The sequence below is a fragment of the Conger conger genome, chromosome 7 (genome assembly GCF_963514075.1).
Source record: "Conger conger chromosome 7, fConCon1.1, whole genome shotgun sequence".
Taxonomy (NCBI): domain Eukaryota; kingdom Metazoa; phylum Chordata; class Actinopteri; order Anguilliformes; family Congridae; genus Conger; species Conger conger.
In genome coordinates, this window is record NC_083766.1 from 25,275,007 (window position 1) to 25,290,462 (window position 15,456).

Sequence of the window (15,456 nt, forward strand, 5' to 3'; positions counted from 1 at the left end):
TGACAGGTTGTTTCTTCATGCAAAATATATTTGAAAAATAGAAATTCAATTAAGCTGTTTCATTTTAGGGGTTTAGTAAAGGCTGGTCATTTTTTACCCTTAGGACAATGGGAGTGTACAAAATGTTAAGACTACACAAGGGTCTTAAGTAAAATACGCGGTAATACATAATTCTTTCTAAAGCCTTGGCATACATTCTAAGGGAAATCTTTCAGCACTGGCAGATCGGAGCAGCATATCTCCGACACTAAGGAGCTTGTAGTTTTATCTGTTTTAGCACCCTGTTGGTGGGCGATTGGAGCATCATCTATTTTACCAGGGCGGTAAAGGAGTCTTAGAGACAGTGACATAGATCATCGTCATTACTGTGGGGAGAAAGCATCTTCCCAGGACACTGTTGATGACCTTGGACAGACCTAAAGTATATATAACCGCGCACAGGCCCAGCTGAAAAGCCTGCTCCATATCTGGTGGCTTTGCGGTTATTTTAGTCCAATGGCTGCGGGCGGTATGGGGCTGACGATGGCGGGGCATTGTGAAATGACAGAGCCGGACCGTTACGTAAGCCCAGCTCCCCCGCCCTCTCCCCGCAGTCCCGGCTGAGCAGTGCCAGGGGGATTGTCATTAACCTTGGCTCGAGGTTTTCACTGTGACCTCTTCAACTTCAGCACACGCCCGTGCGTGCGTAACGTGGGAGGCGTACATACGTACCATACGAGAAGTATAGTAAGAACGGGTCGGAGGACTAACGGGTTTGAGGGTACCGTCACGCGTGTTTTCAGATTACGCGTGTAGACCACAAAGAAAGCAGTTAAAAATACTCATGCGTGAATTGAAAACATTCATGCATTCGCCGGGGGGGGGGGTCGAAGGTGTGTTTGTTGATTTTGGGGGCATGTTGCTTCATACACTGCACGAACAAAGCCTGGAAACTGTTGCCCAATTCGTGCAGAGGACAGATTCTTTCAAGCGTGTTTTCCTTTCTCCCTCTCAATAATTTCTGTGGTTCCGGGTGAAAAGCATGAAAAGAGCTTGTCTCTATTTTCCTGCAGGCCATGGCAGCAAATGGCTTCCACTGATCACACCACTCCAGTCTAATGGCACTGAACAAGACTCTGTTGTCGCCCGCTACATGCACTTATTATATTATATCCGCACTTCCCCAACACGCTGCATCGCCTACAGTACATCACCTGGACCAGAGAAGCTTCTGGAAGCAGCAGCCAGGTGTGGCCTCGTTTTTGCCTTCATCCGTCTTTTTTTTTTATAGCTTATTTATATATTTGGTTCTTTCAAACAACAAGCATTCTGACAAATTTCTCTCTTTCATATTTGGCTTACTTGCTATTTTAGAAATGCAAAAAGTAAGCCAAATGCACTTAATGCCAAATGCACTGAATTATCATGAATAAAAGTTATATATAACATTTATTTTAAAAGAAATGTGGACTTTTTGATATATACTGTAAATAAAAAGAGAACAATAACACAGATATTTAACTGATTAAACAGGTGAATCCACAAAATCTATAAATCAATACATCAAGTCAAAAACATTGTTTTCTTTCCCTGTTGAGTTATTTCACGGTTCACAGAATGAGGTCATTAACCGACCCTACATCTATTGGAACTTTAGGCCTGTTTGTATTTAATTAAAGTTACACTACTCTGTCCATTTGCTGTGACATTATCTGCAGTTCCTAATTGCACATTTTGACCTTATGGTTAGTATGACACTGGAGACCTTCCCGCTTAATCGCTGAGGATAACCCTTGAAGCGGAAAGGACAGACAGCATAGTGGTCAAAGGATTTCCCAGGAAACGATTTTCAAAAATGCGCTTGTGTCTGCGGTGACTTGAGCCATTGCTAAATCATGATCTGTATTTCATTGTTCTAATATATGACATGTCGTTTCTATTAATGCATCGTTGAAGCACTTACAGTTATGTGCATGCATTTATCATATGTACGTACATGCAGTATTACGGACGGTAACAGTTAGAATTACATTTACGTCATAATTAAATTACATTTAAATGACTTTTCCCTTTTCCCCTCTCTCACCTAGGTCATCTAAATACTGAGTCAGCTCAAATGCATAATGAACACTCATACCTCATTTTTTTAAATTCTCCCATGATTCACCATTGTGCTGAATTGCTTTAACAGTCTCTGTAATGGCTGGAGCACACATCCAGATAATCCTACAGGGCCTGTTTCCATGGCATTAAATGACTTTTTAATCACTGCCATTGACCCACCTGTCAAGAAACAAATGAGAGTAAAATACATATACTGTTAAGACTAATATGCCTCTCCCCCCAAACGAGAGTAAAACAGTCTAAAACACTGTTAAAACGAATACGTTAAATCTATAAAATGTATGACCACTGCTACCCATTTTTAGCATGTTACAGGATTCTCACATACCCAAGGTCTAGTAAGGATCATTATTAGTTGCCTGTTTTCACATTGCTAGATAGGGATGCACTAGATTGATAAGCAGAAAAATCTTTCTTTTGGGTGATTGAGTCTGACAGTATATTCTGATCATACACATGTAGTGGAGATCAGTGGGTATGTAAAGCTGTCATGTCTATCATGCACACTCACATGTAGTGTATTCTCTGGATACATATTGGACAGGTCCATCCATCCATGCTTTCTAAATCACTTTCTCCTGGTCTGGGTCACGGGGGGCTGGAGGCAATCCCAGCATACACTGGGTGAAAAGCAGGAATGCACCCTGGATAGGTCAACACACCATTCACTCACACATTCATACCACAAGGACAATTTAGATTATCCGATTAGCCAAAGCTGCATGTCTTTGGACTGTGGGAGGAAAGTGGGGTACCTGGAGGAAGCCCACTCTAACACAGGGAGAACTTAAGTTAAGCTCCACAGAGAAATGCCCTCAGCTAAAATATAAACTCAAACATCTTGCTTTGAGGCTACAACACTGCACCACCATCACCATGCCACCCTCTTGCACACATCTGAAATATCTTTTATTTTTTTGTACAGCATACAGATAAGAAAGAAACTAAGCTCTTTCCCATTTTCAGCTCCAGGCAGCGCCTTACAGTCGTGATGACGGGATACTGCTTCCATTGTTCGGTCTGGATTTGTCTGGAAGCTCAAGAAACAAAATGGCGGATAAGAAGGACCAGAGGCTGATAGCTTTTCATTTCGTTTATTTATTTCCACAATGGCAGGTTTTGTCGGCAGCGTGAATGGGAGTCTTTCACCTTTGTGATGGATGCGAAGGGCCAGTGCAGAGCAGAGGGTGTGGAGGCAGGGCTGCCAATAATATGGTACATACCAAACATACAAAACTTAGTCTACTGTGAAGGGAAGCTCCACTATTATGATTGCTTAAGCACCTTGAAGACCCTTTTCACTGAATGTCAGTGGACCCCCCTCCCCCCCCAAGATATCTGTATATAATACATAATGGACTAGAAGAGGAGGGAGGAACTTGACTTGACCTAGGAGGGGTGAGGTGAGCTCCTGATCTCAATGAACAGGGGTGGGGTATCTGTTCCATCCAGCGGTACAGGAGGTATTGACATTTTTATATCACTGGAATTATTCTTCAAAAAAATCCACCTCAGATTTCTTCCGACATGCAGGGTTCATGTGTGTGAGCTCCACCCACAGAATTATCCTCCCAGGATAATAATAATAATAATAATAATAATAATAATAATAATAATAATAATACATTTTGCCCTTTTCTCTCCCTCAAAGTTTTTTACAGTGATGAGGGGGACGCTCACGTCAACCCCCAGCAATGGCAGCCATTTTGTGCTCGAACGCTCACCACCCATGAGCTGGAGAGGGATAAGATGGAGGGTGTGTCATATTCACACCTAAAGGAGGTCTCGCCGAGCGGCCCAAATAAACACATCAGCAGGACTGGTGGAGATGTCAGTTATGATGGACAGGCACTGCATTCGATGGTGAGACTGAGGCTCTGGGGGTTTTATGGATCCAGACCTGCTTCTGACAAATTAACAGAGTTGTCAGAGTCAAACTACTGTGCCCAAAGTAAAAACTGAAGATGACAAAAGAGGCTCATTGCTCTGTTACATGCTCCACTGGATCCTGCACAAACATTGCCACATAACCGTTTCAGACCCCAACTCAAATCGAATTGTGATGACTCACCTTCTCGTAACATTTAAAAATAAAATGAAAAATACTCAGTACAATTTTCATTCTTTTCACTTTCATCTCCGTGGCAATGTTACCCCCCTCACCCCCAACCTCTCCGCCTTCCCACCCGCCACCCAAAAAACCCCCCAAAAAACAAACTCCCACTCAATTTCTACTGTTATTTCATGCACAGCAACCAAGATAATCGATGTAATTAAATGCCTCTGTAGCCTAGGTAGTATAGGACAAAACACCCAGGGGACTGGAGACTAGCATGCTGAACACGCTTGTAACATCAGAATCAGAGTGGTTTAAACCCCTCTGGCTGCTTATTCTATTGGTCTGACAAAACAACGGAGAATTCTGGTACATTAGTATTGGAGAATCCGCCATGCTTCCACAGAAGAGGGAATGTGAGGAGTGCTTGTTCACACAGAGGAGGAATTCAATATCATCCTGGTTTGTATTGTCCCTACCCCCGGCATTGAGCACGGGCTGAGGGATTTCATTCCTGCACTCTCAGACATAAAGTCACAGTGGACATAAAGTCACAGTGGAGGTGCATTTTTCTTCTTCAATGGTCACATTTCCCAAATGTACCCTGAAAGTACAGAAATGTTCTCTTTCAGGACAAATTAGTGCATTTTCCGAGTGAAAAAAGTACAACTTAGTTACACTATATTGCTGGCTAGGGGTAAAATGTTATGCATAGGGTACCACCCCAGGGACAAGCACTCTTTCTTAAGCACTTTTCGTGCCTTTATTTCTAAGAGTGTGCTTATGGTCTTTCTCTCTTTTTTCCCCATTTAAAAAGCATTTACAGGGTTCTGTGAGTTTTAGGTGAGCACTTTGAATGGTCTAATTTCCTGCCAGTTTGAAACAGATGGCACATTGAATTCCATTACCGACTGTCTTTTTGGTTAAAAGCAAGCTGGAAGCATCACAGTCTAGTTTGTTTTCATGTTTGAATACATTACTCAGCTGCTGCAGGTCTGGGACCCGTATCAAAAAGCAGGATTACCACGTTAGCTTAATAACCTCACTGTTTAAAACGTGGCTATTTTTACTTCAGTACCAGGTCCTGTATTGCGCTGTGATTTGAGCAACCAACTTGTCTGTAGCTCTCCGGTTTTCATTAAATGCAAGTACCCTTTTTCTTCTTCTTTATAGCACTTTCTGCCAGTTGCCAAATCGTAAACTTTGGTTTAATTCAAAGTAAAAGTTAAGGCCAAATTAGGCATCCCCTAAATCCACAGCCAGCCAGCCGAACACCTCAATGCCAGTATAGTAAATCTTGAATTATTTCTCTGAAACACTGTAAAACTTGCATTTGGTAGAAATGAAAGAATTGATTCGATTGAACTTAGTACACGCTAATAAACATAGTCGTGCTCAAAACAGCTATACTGTTTGTCTGAAGGTGAAAGCAGCCAGCCACTGAACCAAACAGAACGCAGCTGCCAAATCTACAAGTATTTCAGAAATCATCTGAAGTGTCTTAACATTGTAAAAAAAACTGCCAGTCTGCACACTTGAAGGGATGTAATTATCTAAAAAGATGGCAGACAACCTGGCGATAAAAATCAGAAAGTAACCAGCCGGTTGAGTGAAGCATCATATTTCCATCCCTTGATTAGTCAGCTCAAATAAATGTTCGCGCAGCTTGCTGGAATAATAATGTGCGATCAGAACGATCGTGGGTTGTTTGAAAGTGTCCTATTGCTTTTGTTTACAAAGGTGGACAAGGTTCAGAAATGTTTCTCGCCAGTGTTTTGTTTCAATCGCTGGAGCACCTGTCACGCCCTCAGAGACAGCCCAGCAGGCCTGCAGTACCACACAGCCCAGCCCCTGCCACGCCCTCAGAGACAGCCCAGCACCTGTCACGCCCTCAGAGACAGACCAGCTCCTGCCACGCCCTCAGAGACAGCCCAGCACCTGTCACGCCCTCAGAGACAGACCAGCTCCTGCCACGCCCTCAGAGACAGCCCAGCACCTGTCACGCCCTCAGAGACAGCCCAGCACCTGTCACACCCTCAGAGACAGCCCAGCAGGCCTGCAGTACCACACAGCCCAGCACCTGCCACGCCCTCAGAGACAGCCCAGCACCTGTCACGCCCTCAGAGACAGACCAGCTCCTGTCACGCCCTCAGAGACAGCCCAGCACCTGTCACACCCTCAGAGACAGCCCAGCACCTGTCACGCCCTCAGAGACAGACCAGCTCCTGTCACGCCCTCAGAGACAGCCCAGCACCTGTCACGCCCTCAGAGACAGCCCAGCAGGCCTGCAGTACCACACAGCCCAGCTCCTGTCACGCCCTCAGAGACAGACCAGCTCCTGTCACGCCCTCAGAGACAGCCCAGCACCTGTCACGCCCTCAGAGACAGCCCAGCAGGCCTGCAGTACCACACAGCCCAGCTCCTGTCACGCCCTCAGAGACAGACCAGCTCCTGTCACACCCTCAGAGACAGCCCAGCACCTGTCACGCCCTCAGAGACAGCCCAGCTCCTGTCACTCCCTCAGAGACAGCCTAGCACCTGTCACGCCCTCAGAGACAGACCAGCTCCTGCCACGCCCTCAGAGACAGCCCAGCTCCTGTCACACCCTCAGAGACAGCCCAGCTCCTGTCACACCCTCAGAGACAGCCCAGCACCTGTCACGCCCTCAGAGACAGCCCAGCAGGCCTGCAGTACCGCACAGACTGTGCTCCGTCTACGGAAAGCAGGCATGCACAGTCACACAGATGCTACGCGCTCACAGCCAACACAGCTGGGGTGGAGGGTGTGTCTGTCTGTGGTACAGAGAGAGAGTGAGAGGGAGAGATAGAGGGAGAGACTGAGCGAGAGAGAGTGAGACACAGAGTGAGAGAGAGAGTGAGACAGAGGGACAGAGAAAGTGAGAGAAAGAGAGAGAGAGAGAGAGAAAGAGAGAGAGACTGCTGGGTGGCACTCGGGGAGTCTGTTCTTGCAGGCAAAGGTATGCATAATGCATCGGGTCATATATCACACAACTGGCTGATTAGATAATCACATGAATAAGTAGATGTAATAAAGTAAAAATGTTCCTGATAAAGTGCTCGGTGAGTGTATAAGAGAGTGGGTAAAGGGAGTATTTTGGTGCACTGGGGCTCTTTTTAGAGCACGTGCAACTTGTCCAACCAGGACAAGCTCCTGGGGAGCTGCTGAGGAGGTGCATTCTGGGGAATGGAGTACACTGGCATTGCCTGAAGTTTTTTGGAGATGTTCCCGAAAGAAAGGAACTTTTAGATAATTACTGAGAAGGACATTGACAGAACCGGTGGTTGTTTGTGAATGTGCAACAGAGATGGCGGACGTTTTAACAATATACACATACATTTAGTTAAACTTCAACTTTAAATGGAAATTTAATGTCCATGAATTTTCCCATCAAACATTAGCGGGGCTGTGTATCCAGAGATAGCAATGTGGTTAATTGCATGACTCTGTTAATTATTTTGTACAAAATCAATTATTCAAATTTTATACCGGATCATTGTCTCAGAGAAATGAAATCGGCCTCATGGTCTGAAACTGCAAATTTTCATTCTAACAAGCAGGAAGAATCAAACCATAGAGTATTATTTGTCACTGAGGACATTTGAGTTCATACCAGTAGTACTAAAGATATTGCTCCTGTCAACAGCATACACTTCATGTGTCTGTCTCCCCATATTTAATAATATATTTGATATCTGTTGATTCTGGTGAATCTTTTTTTGACATTAATTCATGGGGTAGCTAATGTGGTCTATGTGCTTTGTAGCAATAAACATTTCATTTTCTCTTATCTTTGACGGAGAAACAGAAAGAGTTTTGCTCTTTTTTCTTTGAATAACAGCTACAATGGCATTTCATTAAATTGTATTTATTGTCTCAGAACAGTCATGTTAAAATGTATTCCACCCACAAAATGAGGATGATGGTATTTAATCCTTTCACCTTTCACCCACGCACAACCTTTTTATGCGAGCTCTCATGATAACGTTCACATTTAAAACAGCACACAGAGTTGCTTATGCACATTGAAAAATGTCCTGAAGTAAATCATTTGTGTTCACGTATACATTTGAATATTTCACAACACTCAAATTGTTCATTTCTGAAAAGTAAAATTATGTTCTTGATGGTTGAGGTAGGGATATCATCAAATTGTGTCCAGCATTAAGCTTACATTTCTCATTACCTCAACATGGTATACACAATGCACAATGTTCCACCAACATAGGTATTGTGAATTGGCTTTCAACACATATTTCCTGTAGGATTTTCTTAGATTTTTTACACTCATCAAGATTATTCCTGTCACTCTGAAGCCACATTATCACAGTTGCATCTCCACTGAAGAGGTTACGTGTAACTTACGTGACTGCATTAATTCACCATAATCAGCGTGTGGAAATGTTAAAATCGCAACTTCAAATGTTGCATGAATAAATATGTCTGAGTTTTGCATGTTATGCCGTTTTCCCAATAAAATGAACCATGCCTGAAAATTATGTTTACAAATGTTATTATTTGTTTTATTATTACTATTATTTTGTAGTCCTTGGTGTTAGCACAAGGGGACTAAAACATAATCACTGCAGTTCACATTAAAACAGGAGGACACAGTGGCTAGCCAGGCCTTTAGCCGTACTTACTGTGCATTGCATTGGTAGAAAAGCAATAAACTGCGTAGAGCTCAATAGAGGCACAGCACAGCACAGACTACTACTACAGAACACTACTGCCATCGCAGGCTGATTTGCCTTCCTCTTACAGTCTTCTGTCCCATCGCAGGCTGATTTGCCTTCCTCTTACAGTCTTCTGTCTAAGGGGTAACCAGGGAGGTTTTTCTCCAGTATCCTCAAACAGAGGACTCCCCCATGAAACATGAGCGGTCATTAAAAAGCTCATTCTGAGGATTTCCTTTCAGTTTCCAATTCCATTGCTTCAGTGTAATGGTTATCTGTATTTGTTTATTTATATATATAAATATATATATATATATATATATATATATATATATATATATATATATATATATATATTTATTATTTATTAATTTATTTATTAATTTATTTTTGGAGAATGTTATCTGAAAGTCGCTGGAAAATCACATTACTTCATGTGGAATTGGAATTCTGCTTAGAGCCCATTCTGGGAAGTGATGTGGTATTGAACTTGGTCATCTCAGAAACAGCCAACGAGAGAGGTCGGTGTACAGTGTGTTCCTGCCATTGCTGTGTGTGTGTGTGTGGGTGGGTGTGCATGGGTGTGTGTGCATGTGTGTGTGCGTATGTGTGTGTGTGCATGCATGTGTGTGCATAAGGGTGTGTGTGTGTGTGTGCCTGCGTGCATGTATGTGTGCATAAGTGTGTGTGTGTGCATGCATGTGTGTGTACATGTGTGTGCATGTGCGCATATGTGTACGCCGTGAGGAAGAGGAAATATATGCACTGAATGGAAACAGGGATGGTAGCAGGTGGAATATGTGTGCATTCATAGAGGCAGGAAGGGCTTCATGGGATTTATAACTGAAATCATATTTGTCAAGTTAGTGATAGGAGCAAGGGAGAACAAAACAGCACTGCAGCAATGGCTTAACAAGCCTTTTTAGTCCTGTAATAATTATGATCTTATTTTTTTCTCTCAAGTAGAAAATATTACTATATTACTGTTTGCTTGACAAGTGATATTTTCTGACCCCATTGGCAGTTTTCTTTCTCTAATTTTTTGCAGGGTGGAATAATCAAGGCTGCTTTCTGGGAATTGTGTTTTGGTTCAAAGAAACATTGAGCACTTTCTTTACAGACATACCTCTTGATTTTAGCGTCACAATCATCTTTGTTTTTAGGTTTGTTCTTTTCAGAGTTTTAAATCCACCCAATTGGTTTTATAGACTATTTCAAAGAACTTATTTTATCAGAAAACCTGTCATACATATCACAGATGGTAAAAGAACACAGGAACCCTTTTTAGTTCTAGCTCTGAAATAGTTTACTTGAGTCCCAATCTGATGTCTTTGTTTTTTGAATAAAAATGTTACATTTATTTGCAAAATGTACCACCATTCACTGTTCATCTCAAGCGCAATATTAAATTTCCTTTCCTCAATTAGCACCGTGTAATGAACCAGATGTTTGAAGCAACGTCATATTAATATGTTCTATTTTAGGCAGGGATAAAGAAAACGGATGTACAGTAAGTGCATGTAGCCCCTGGATGTACAGCATGAATACTTCATGCCCTATAGATGTTTCCCACGTCACTCTGGCATGAGCACGGATATCACATTTCAGTGGGTCTGTAAAGGTCACGAGGTGTCCATTGAAATCTGGACCGTCGACAAACTACACGATGTACACAATTATTACATGTTCAATTATGCACCGTCGACATTTGGTTCTAGGAATATTACTCCCCTCATGCATAAATGCCATACTGTAGAAATGCTAAGAATAATAAACAGCAGAGGGGGTGTTAGTATGTACCAGGGCACAGCAGAATGTAATGTCTACAGTTTGTCTGAGGGGGCAGCTTGTTCGTAGGAAAGGAAAATGACCGCGTGTAGAGCCATATTTCCCTGTGGGAGGTTCGAGAGGGGCGCTCAAGACCTGGCCATAAAAAGAATGATTACAATCACTATAAACAGTGGCAGTGACTTCTCTCGCCATGGTAACAATTGCTCTCTCAGTAGCTGTCACAACAGATTTTATTATGTTAAACACACACACATCAGTCAATTGGGAATTTGCTTTTAGTACCTCATTGCTCCCATATCCTGGTTATGGGTATGCACTTTGATGTATGTCGCTCTGGATAAGAACGTCTGCCAAATGCATTATACATTACATAATGTAATATAATGTGTTTACATATCTTAAATAGAATTCACCACATGTGCACGTTTTGTTTTTGAGCCATAAAAATACCATATTTGGTTGCTTATATTAAAGAGATGTCCAGTGACTTTGTAATGCAATGTTTGGTTTATACTACAGTCATAATCACACAGAGTGGCTGCCTTTCAAACTCACTTCTCTCCCGCAGATCAAATAACTCAGCTACTTTCTGTTGGCTCTTTCTGTGATAGGTTTTTGGCAAACCTGCTTTCCATGTCACCCCGAAAGGTTCCGCTCGCAGCACTTTGGTGCAGCTGTCTCCTGGTTATATAACTGTTGTTTTCGCTCCCTACTATGGATTAGAATTAATAATGAATAATTAATTTACAGAGGATGCTTTTGTGGTAAAGTCAATCTGTATATCAGCAATCAAAAACTCGGTGTACAGACAAAAGAGCATGGAGACTTGATAGATTTATAAGATATCAGTTTTAACTGATTATTACTGACATGAAACCTCTTTAAATTCTTTCAAAGCTGCGATAGTTGAAAATGGATGCTGTTTGACTACATTAATTGTGTGGTCAAACTCATATTTAGTGTATTTTGTATCATCAGCAGAACTATCAATAACAGTCAACATAATTTGCTGTAGTACAATTATATTATAAATAAATACAAAATAAAGTACAGACTGCACCTTAAAGCAAAACATTCAACACCAATTCACCTAATGTTTGGTCAAAATATACACAATAAAATGTATATTTCAACACAAAGCACTTACCTACAAGAAATGTTTGCTTATTTTCTACTTTCTGTTGATTCCAAGTCAAATGGGCTTCTAATGTCTTTGCCATGTGGCTAGTGTACACATCTTTACATTAGTTTTTTGTTTATTGAAGTTACATTATATTTTTTTCATGATTTGTTCACAAATTCATTAACATATAGTTTTACTTTCCTTAACAAGCGGAGAAAGCATTTTGCAGAGTTATTCAGTATAAAGTGCCTTTTTTAACATTCTGTAGATTTCTGTAGAGTTTAGAGTTTTACTATATAGAATTTAAGGTCCTCAGTGAAGCGAAATTAGTTAACACCACAATTCCACACTTCCTGTCCACAAAGCCGCTTTGTGGATCTATTTCCTCCTTCGTTTGCACATGAGCACGGATCGACACCAAGCTCAACATAGAGAGCCGCTCTTCTGTGGCACGATGCCTATTCCCCCCACAGTGTTCATAACTTGTGCTGTCCGTTCTGTGTGGTGGGGTTGATCTTCTCCAGGGAGACCTCGGCCTCGCTGTCGAAGTCCCCCGACACGGTCGGGGACGGTTTCTCCAGGGCCTTCATCCCGGCCCGGTCCTCCTCCCTCTTCTGGAGCTCCTCGTCCAGGCAGAGGATGGAGTGGGGGATCATGTAGGCGACGTTGCTCTCTTTGGGAATGTGGCCCTTGGGCTCGTAGTTGCAGGCGTGGGCCGCGGCGCCGTTGTTGTTGATGCTGACGATCTCGATGGCGTTGCTGCTGGAGCAGAGGCGGTGGCAGCCCAGCAGGATGGAGAAGGCCTTGCGGAAGTCAGCGTTGAAGGCGTAGATGATGGGGTTCAGGGAGGAGTTGGCCCAGCCGAACCAGACGAAGACGTCGAAGGTGGTGGAGCTGACGCAGGGCAGGTCGGCGCCCCCCCTCGGGTGCCCCTGCTCGCAGAAGGGCACCATGCAGTTCAGGATGAAGAAGGGCAGCCAGCAGCACACGAACACCCCCATGATGACCGAGAGCGTCTTCAACACCTTGGTCTCCCGTTTGAAGGACATCTTGAAGGAGCTCTCCGACTCCATGCTGTTGCCCATGCTGCTGTGCCGGTTCTTGGCGCTCTCTGCCGCCCTCTCCAGGGCGGAGATGCGCCTAATCTGCACCTGGGCGATCCGGTAAATCCGCGTGTAGGTGACGATCATGATGGCCACGGGGATGTAGAAGCTGATGAGGGAGGATGAGATGGCGTAGGTCCGGTTGAGGCTGGAGTCGCAGTTGTCAGGCGGGGGCTCCCGGAAGGTTCCGTTGAGCTCGGGGAAGCCGGCTGCCGCCTGCGCCTTGTGCCAGTTGAGCTGCACCGGGATGAAGGAGATGAGGACGGACAGCGTCCACGCCACGCTGATCATCACAAACGCTACTTTCGGTGTCATCTTCCTCTCGTAGCGGAAGGGGCTCGATATAGCCCAGTACCGGTCCACGCTTATCACGCACAGGTTGAGGATGGAGGCGGTGGAGCACATGATGTCGAACGCGACCCAGACGTTGCAAAAGGATCCGAACGGCCAGAAGCCCACAATCTCCGTGGCGGCCTTCCACGGCATCACCAGTATAGCGACCAGCAGGTCCGAAATGGCCAGAGAGATCACAAAGAAGTTCGTGACCTTGGAGCGGAGGTGGCGGAACTTTGTGACGGCTGCGCAAACCAGCGTGTTTCCCAAAAGCGTGGTCAGGATGAGCAGGGAGAGGAAGCAGCCGGTCAGGACCCGAGTAGACGAGTCCTTCTCCGACAGATCGCTGTCTAGGACCGTGGACAAGTTCAGATCCATTTTCTGAGCTCTCCGGAGGCAGAAATCACCTCATAATTCCACTAGATCGGCGTGACGGCAGCTTCGGGGAAAACTGCGGCTCAGCACGCAGACTATGGACCACTTGGTCTGGACGCTGCGCTGCCCTCTTTACCATTGCTACTAGCTTGCAATAAGTTTGTAGGTCATCAATATTTACAAAAAATACCTTCCTTTGTAATTAATAAAAGTATGCGCCCGGTTATTGCTTCCCAGCGAAAGACCGAGAACGAAGCAACCCTTCAAATCTTGTAACGCCAAACATCTCAAATCCAACAGGAAACTTGCAAATATGTCTTTATTTGCAAATATGTCTTTATTGTATTTATTTCACAGTTACTATTTTAATATAATGTATTTTCTCCTCCCTGGTTTATGAGCTTCATATCCAGACTCCAGTAGTAGTCCCAAATGGCACACGGCTTTCAAAGCATTACGTTAAATAAGCAACTGACGAAGTGATCATTAGCCTTATATACTGTATAAGGCTATCGATATTGCCTATTGATTTTTTTGCACTGCGTTTGTCTGAATTGTTCATTTTAATGGCTTCCCAGGCGTGTCCGCTAGATTAGATTCTTAGTCGAACTGATGGTATGTCTAACTAAACGCACAGATACCTGCTGCAGCTGAAGATATGGGCTATGGAAATTCAAAGGTCAACGCGTTATTCTTCTCCTGTGTTTTAGAAATATCAGCCTAAATAAAATAAGAACTTAAACACAGTTTATATAATAATAATAATAATAATAATAATAATAATAATAATAATAATAAAATGAATAAATTCTTACTTCACAGTAGGCTAGTACATGTTGCTAGTTTGATACTCTGAAAGTTGTCTCCGGACAAGGTTGTCGATACAGTCGTGAGGCATCCTATATCCGTTCCTCACTCCACGTTAAACCGTCGACTTTTAAAACCAAAAAGGGTCGTTATGTAATTATTCCGCTGCCTGTTTATAGATGTCCTTGAGAAATGCGTCCTCATCAACTGTGTCGTGTTAAAAAAAATATATATATTTTTGCTTCCTTTAATGTGTCTGTTATTTCCCCAAAACACACAATCCGTACGATATTGTTATCGAACACGTATAAACACGTTGCTGGTGGAACCCTACCGCCATCCTCATTATCTTGGGAAAAAATGTGCCTTTGAACAAAATATAAGTTACCCCCTGAGGAAAAATGATTCGACCTCAATTAAATAACAAGAGAGGTATGGGATGCACCGTTGCACTCGTTGCTGATAGTCTACCGCGTAACACGACACGTTTTCATCACTAGTTCCACAGGAGTAACGCGAAGAGAAGCCTCCAGTTGTAAGCTTTGTGTATTCCCCTGGACTCGCCTGTATGGTCACTGCTCGGAGTCATCCCCCTTCCCCTCTCTCTTCTCCAACTTGCACTGGAGAGAAGTGAATAGTCCAAGCATTCTCGTTCGCAGTTTAACACTGACGCGTGTGTTTGTGGAGTATCCTACGGAAGATTTAAAGCATTTGCCATCAATTTACACAGACGCCAGTTTCATTTGCAGATGATATAATGTGCGGTGTATAACATACAACTATACGTCTACGACAGCTATATTACACTTAGTATATGAATAATAGCTTGCTTCATAAAAAAAAATTGTTTGATGTTTAGAACTGATTTTTTACAGCTTGGTTACAACAACATTAAGTAGGTACACCTGGAACGCATGTAATACATTGAATAACGAGGATGGCGACGAATAAAACAACGAAGCGAAAAGTCAGATGGTGTGACAGTGTATTTCGGTTCACACACGCTATACGCGGCTCAACAAGGCCACCTATAGGCGTATTATTCTGACACATTTTAGAATTACTTTGAAA

At 43.3% G+C, this 15,456-nt stretch overlaps 1 protein-coding gene across 1 annotated transcript; it reads right to left on the minus strand.

The window, feature by feature from the left end:
• Window positions 1-11,549: 11,549 nt before the first annotated feature.
• Window positions 11,550-14,264, minus strand: drd1b (dopamine receptor D1b). The gene has a single exon (XM_061249289.1). It carries the CDS (start codon window positions 13,579-13,581, stop codon window positions 12,244-12,246), a length of 1,338 nt encoding a protein of 445 aa, XP_061105273.1. The 5' UTR covers window positions 13,582-14,264; the 3' UTR covers window positions 11,550-12,243.
• Window positions 14,265-15,456: the final 1,192 nt, after the last annotated feature.

Coding starts and splice junctions, on each gene's coding strand:
- drd1b (XM_061249289.1), bottom strand. CDS start 13,581: ATGGATCTGAACTTGTCCACGGTCCTAGACAGCGATCTGTCGGAGAAG.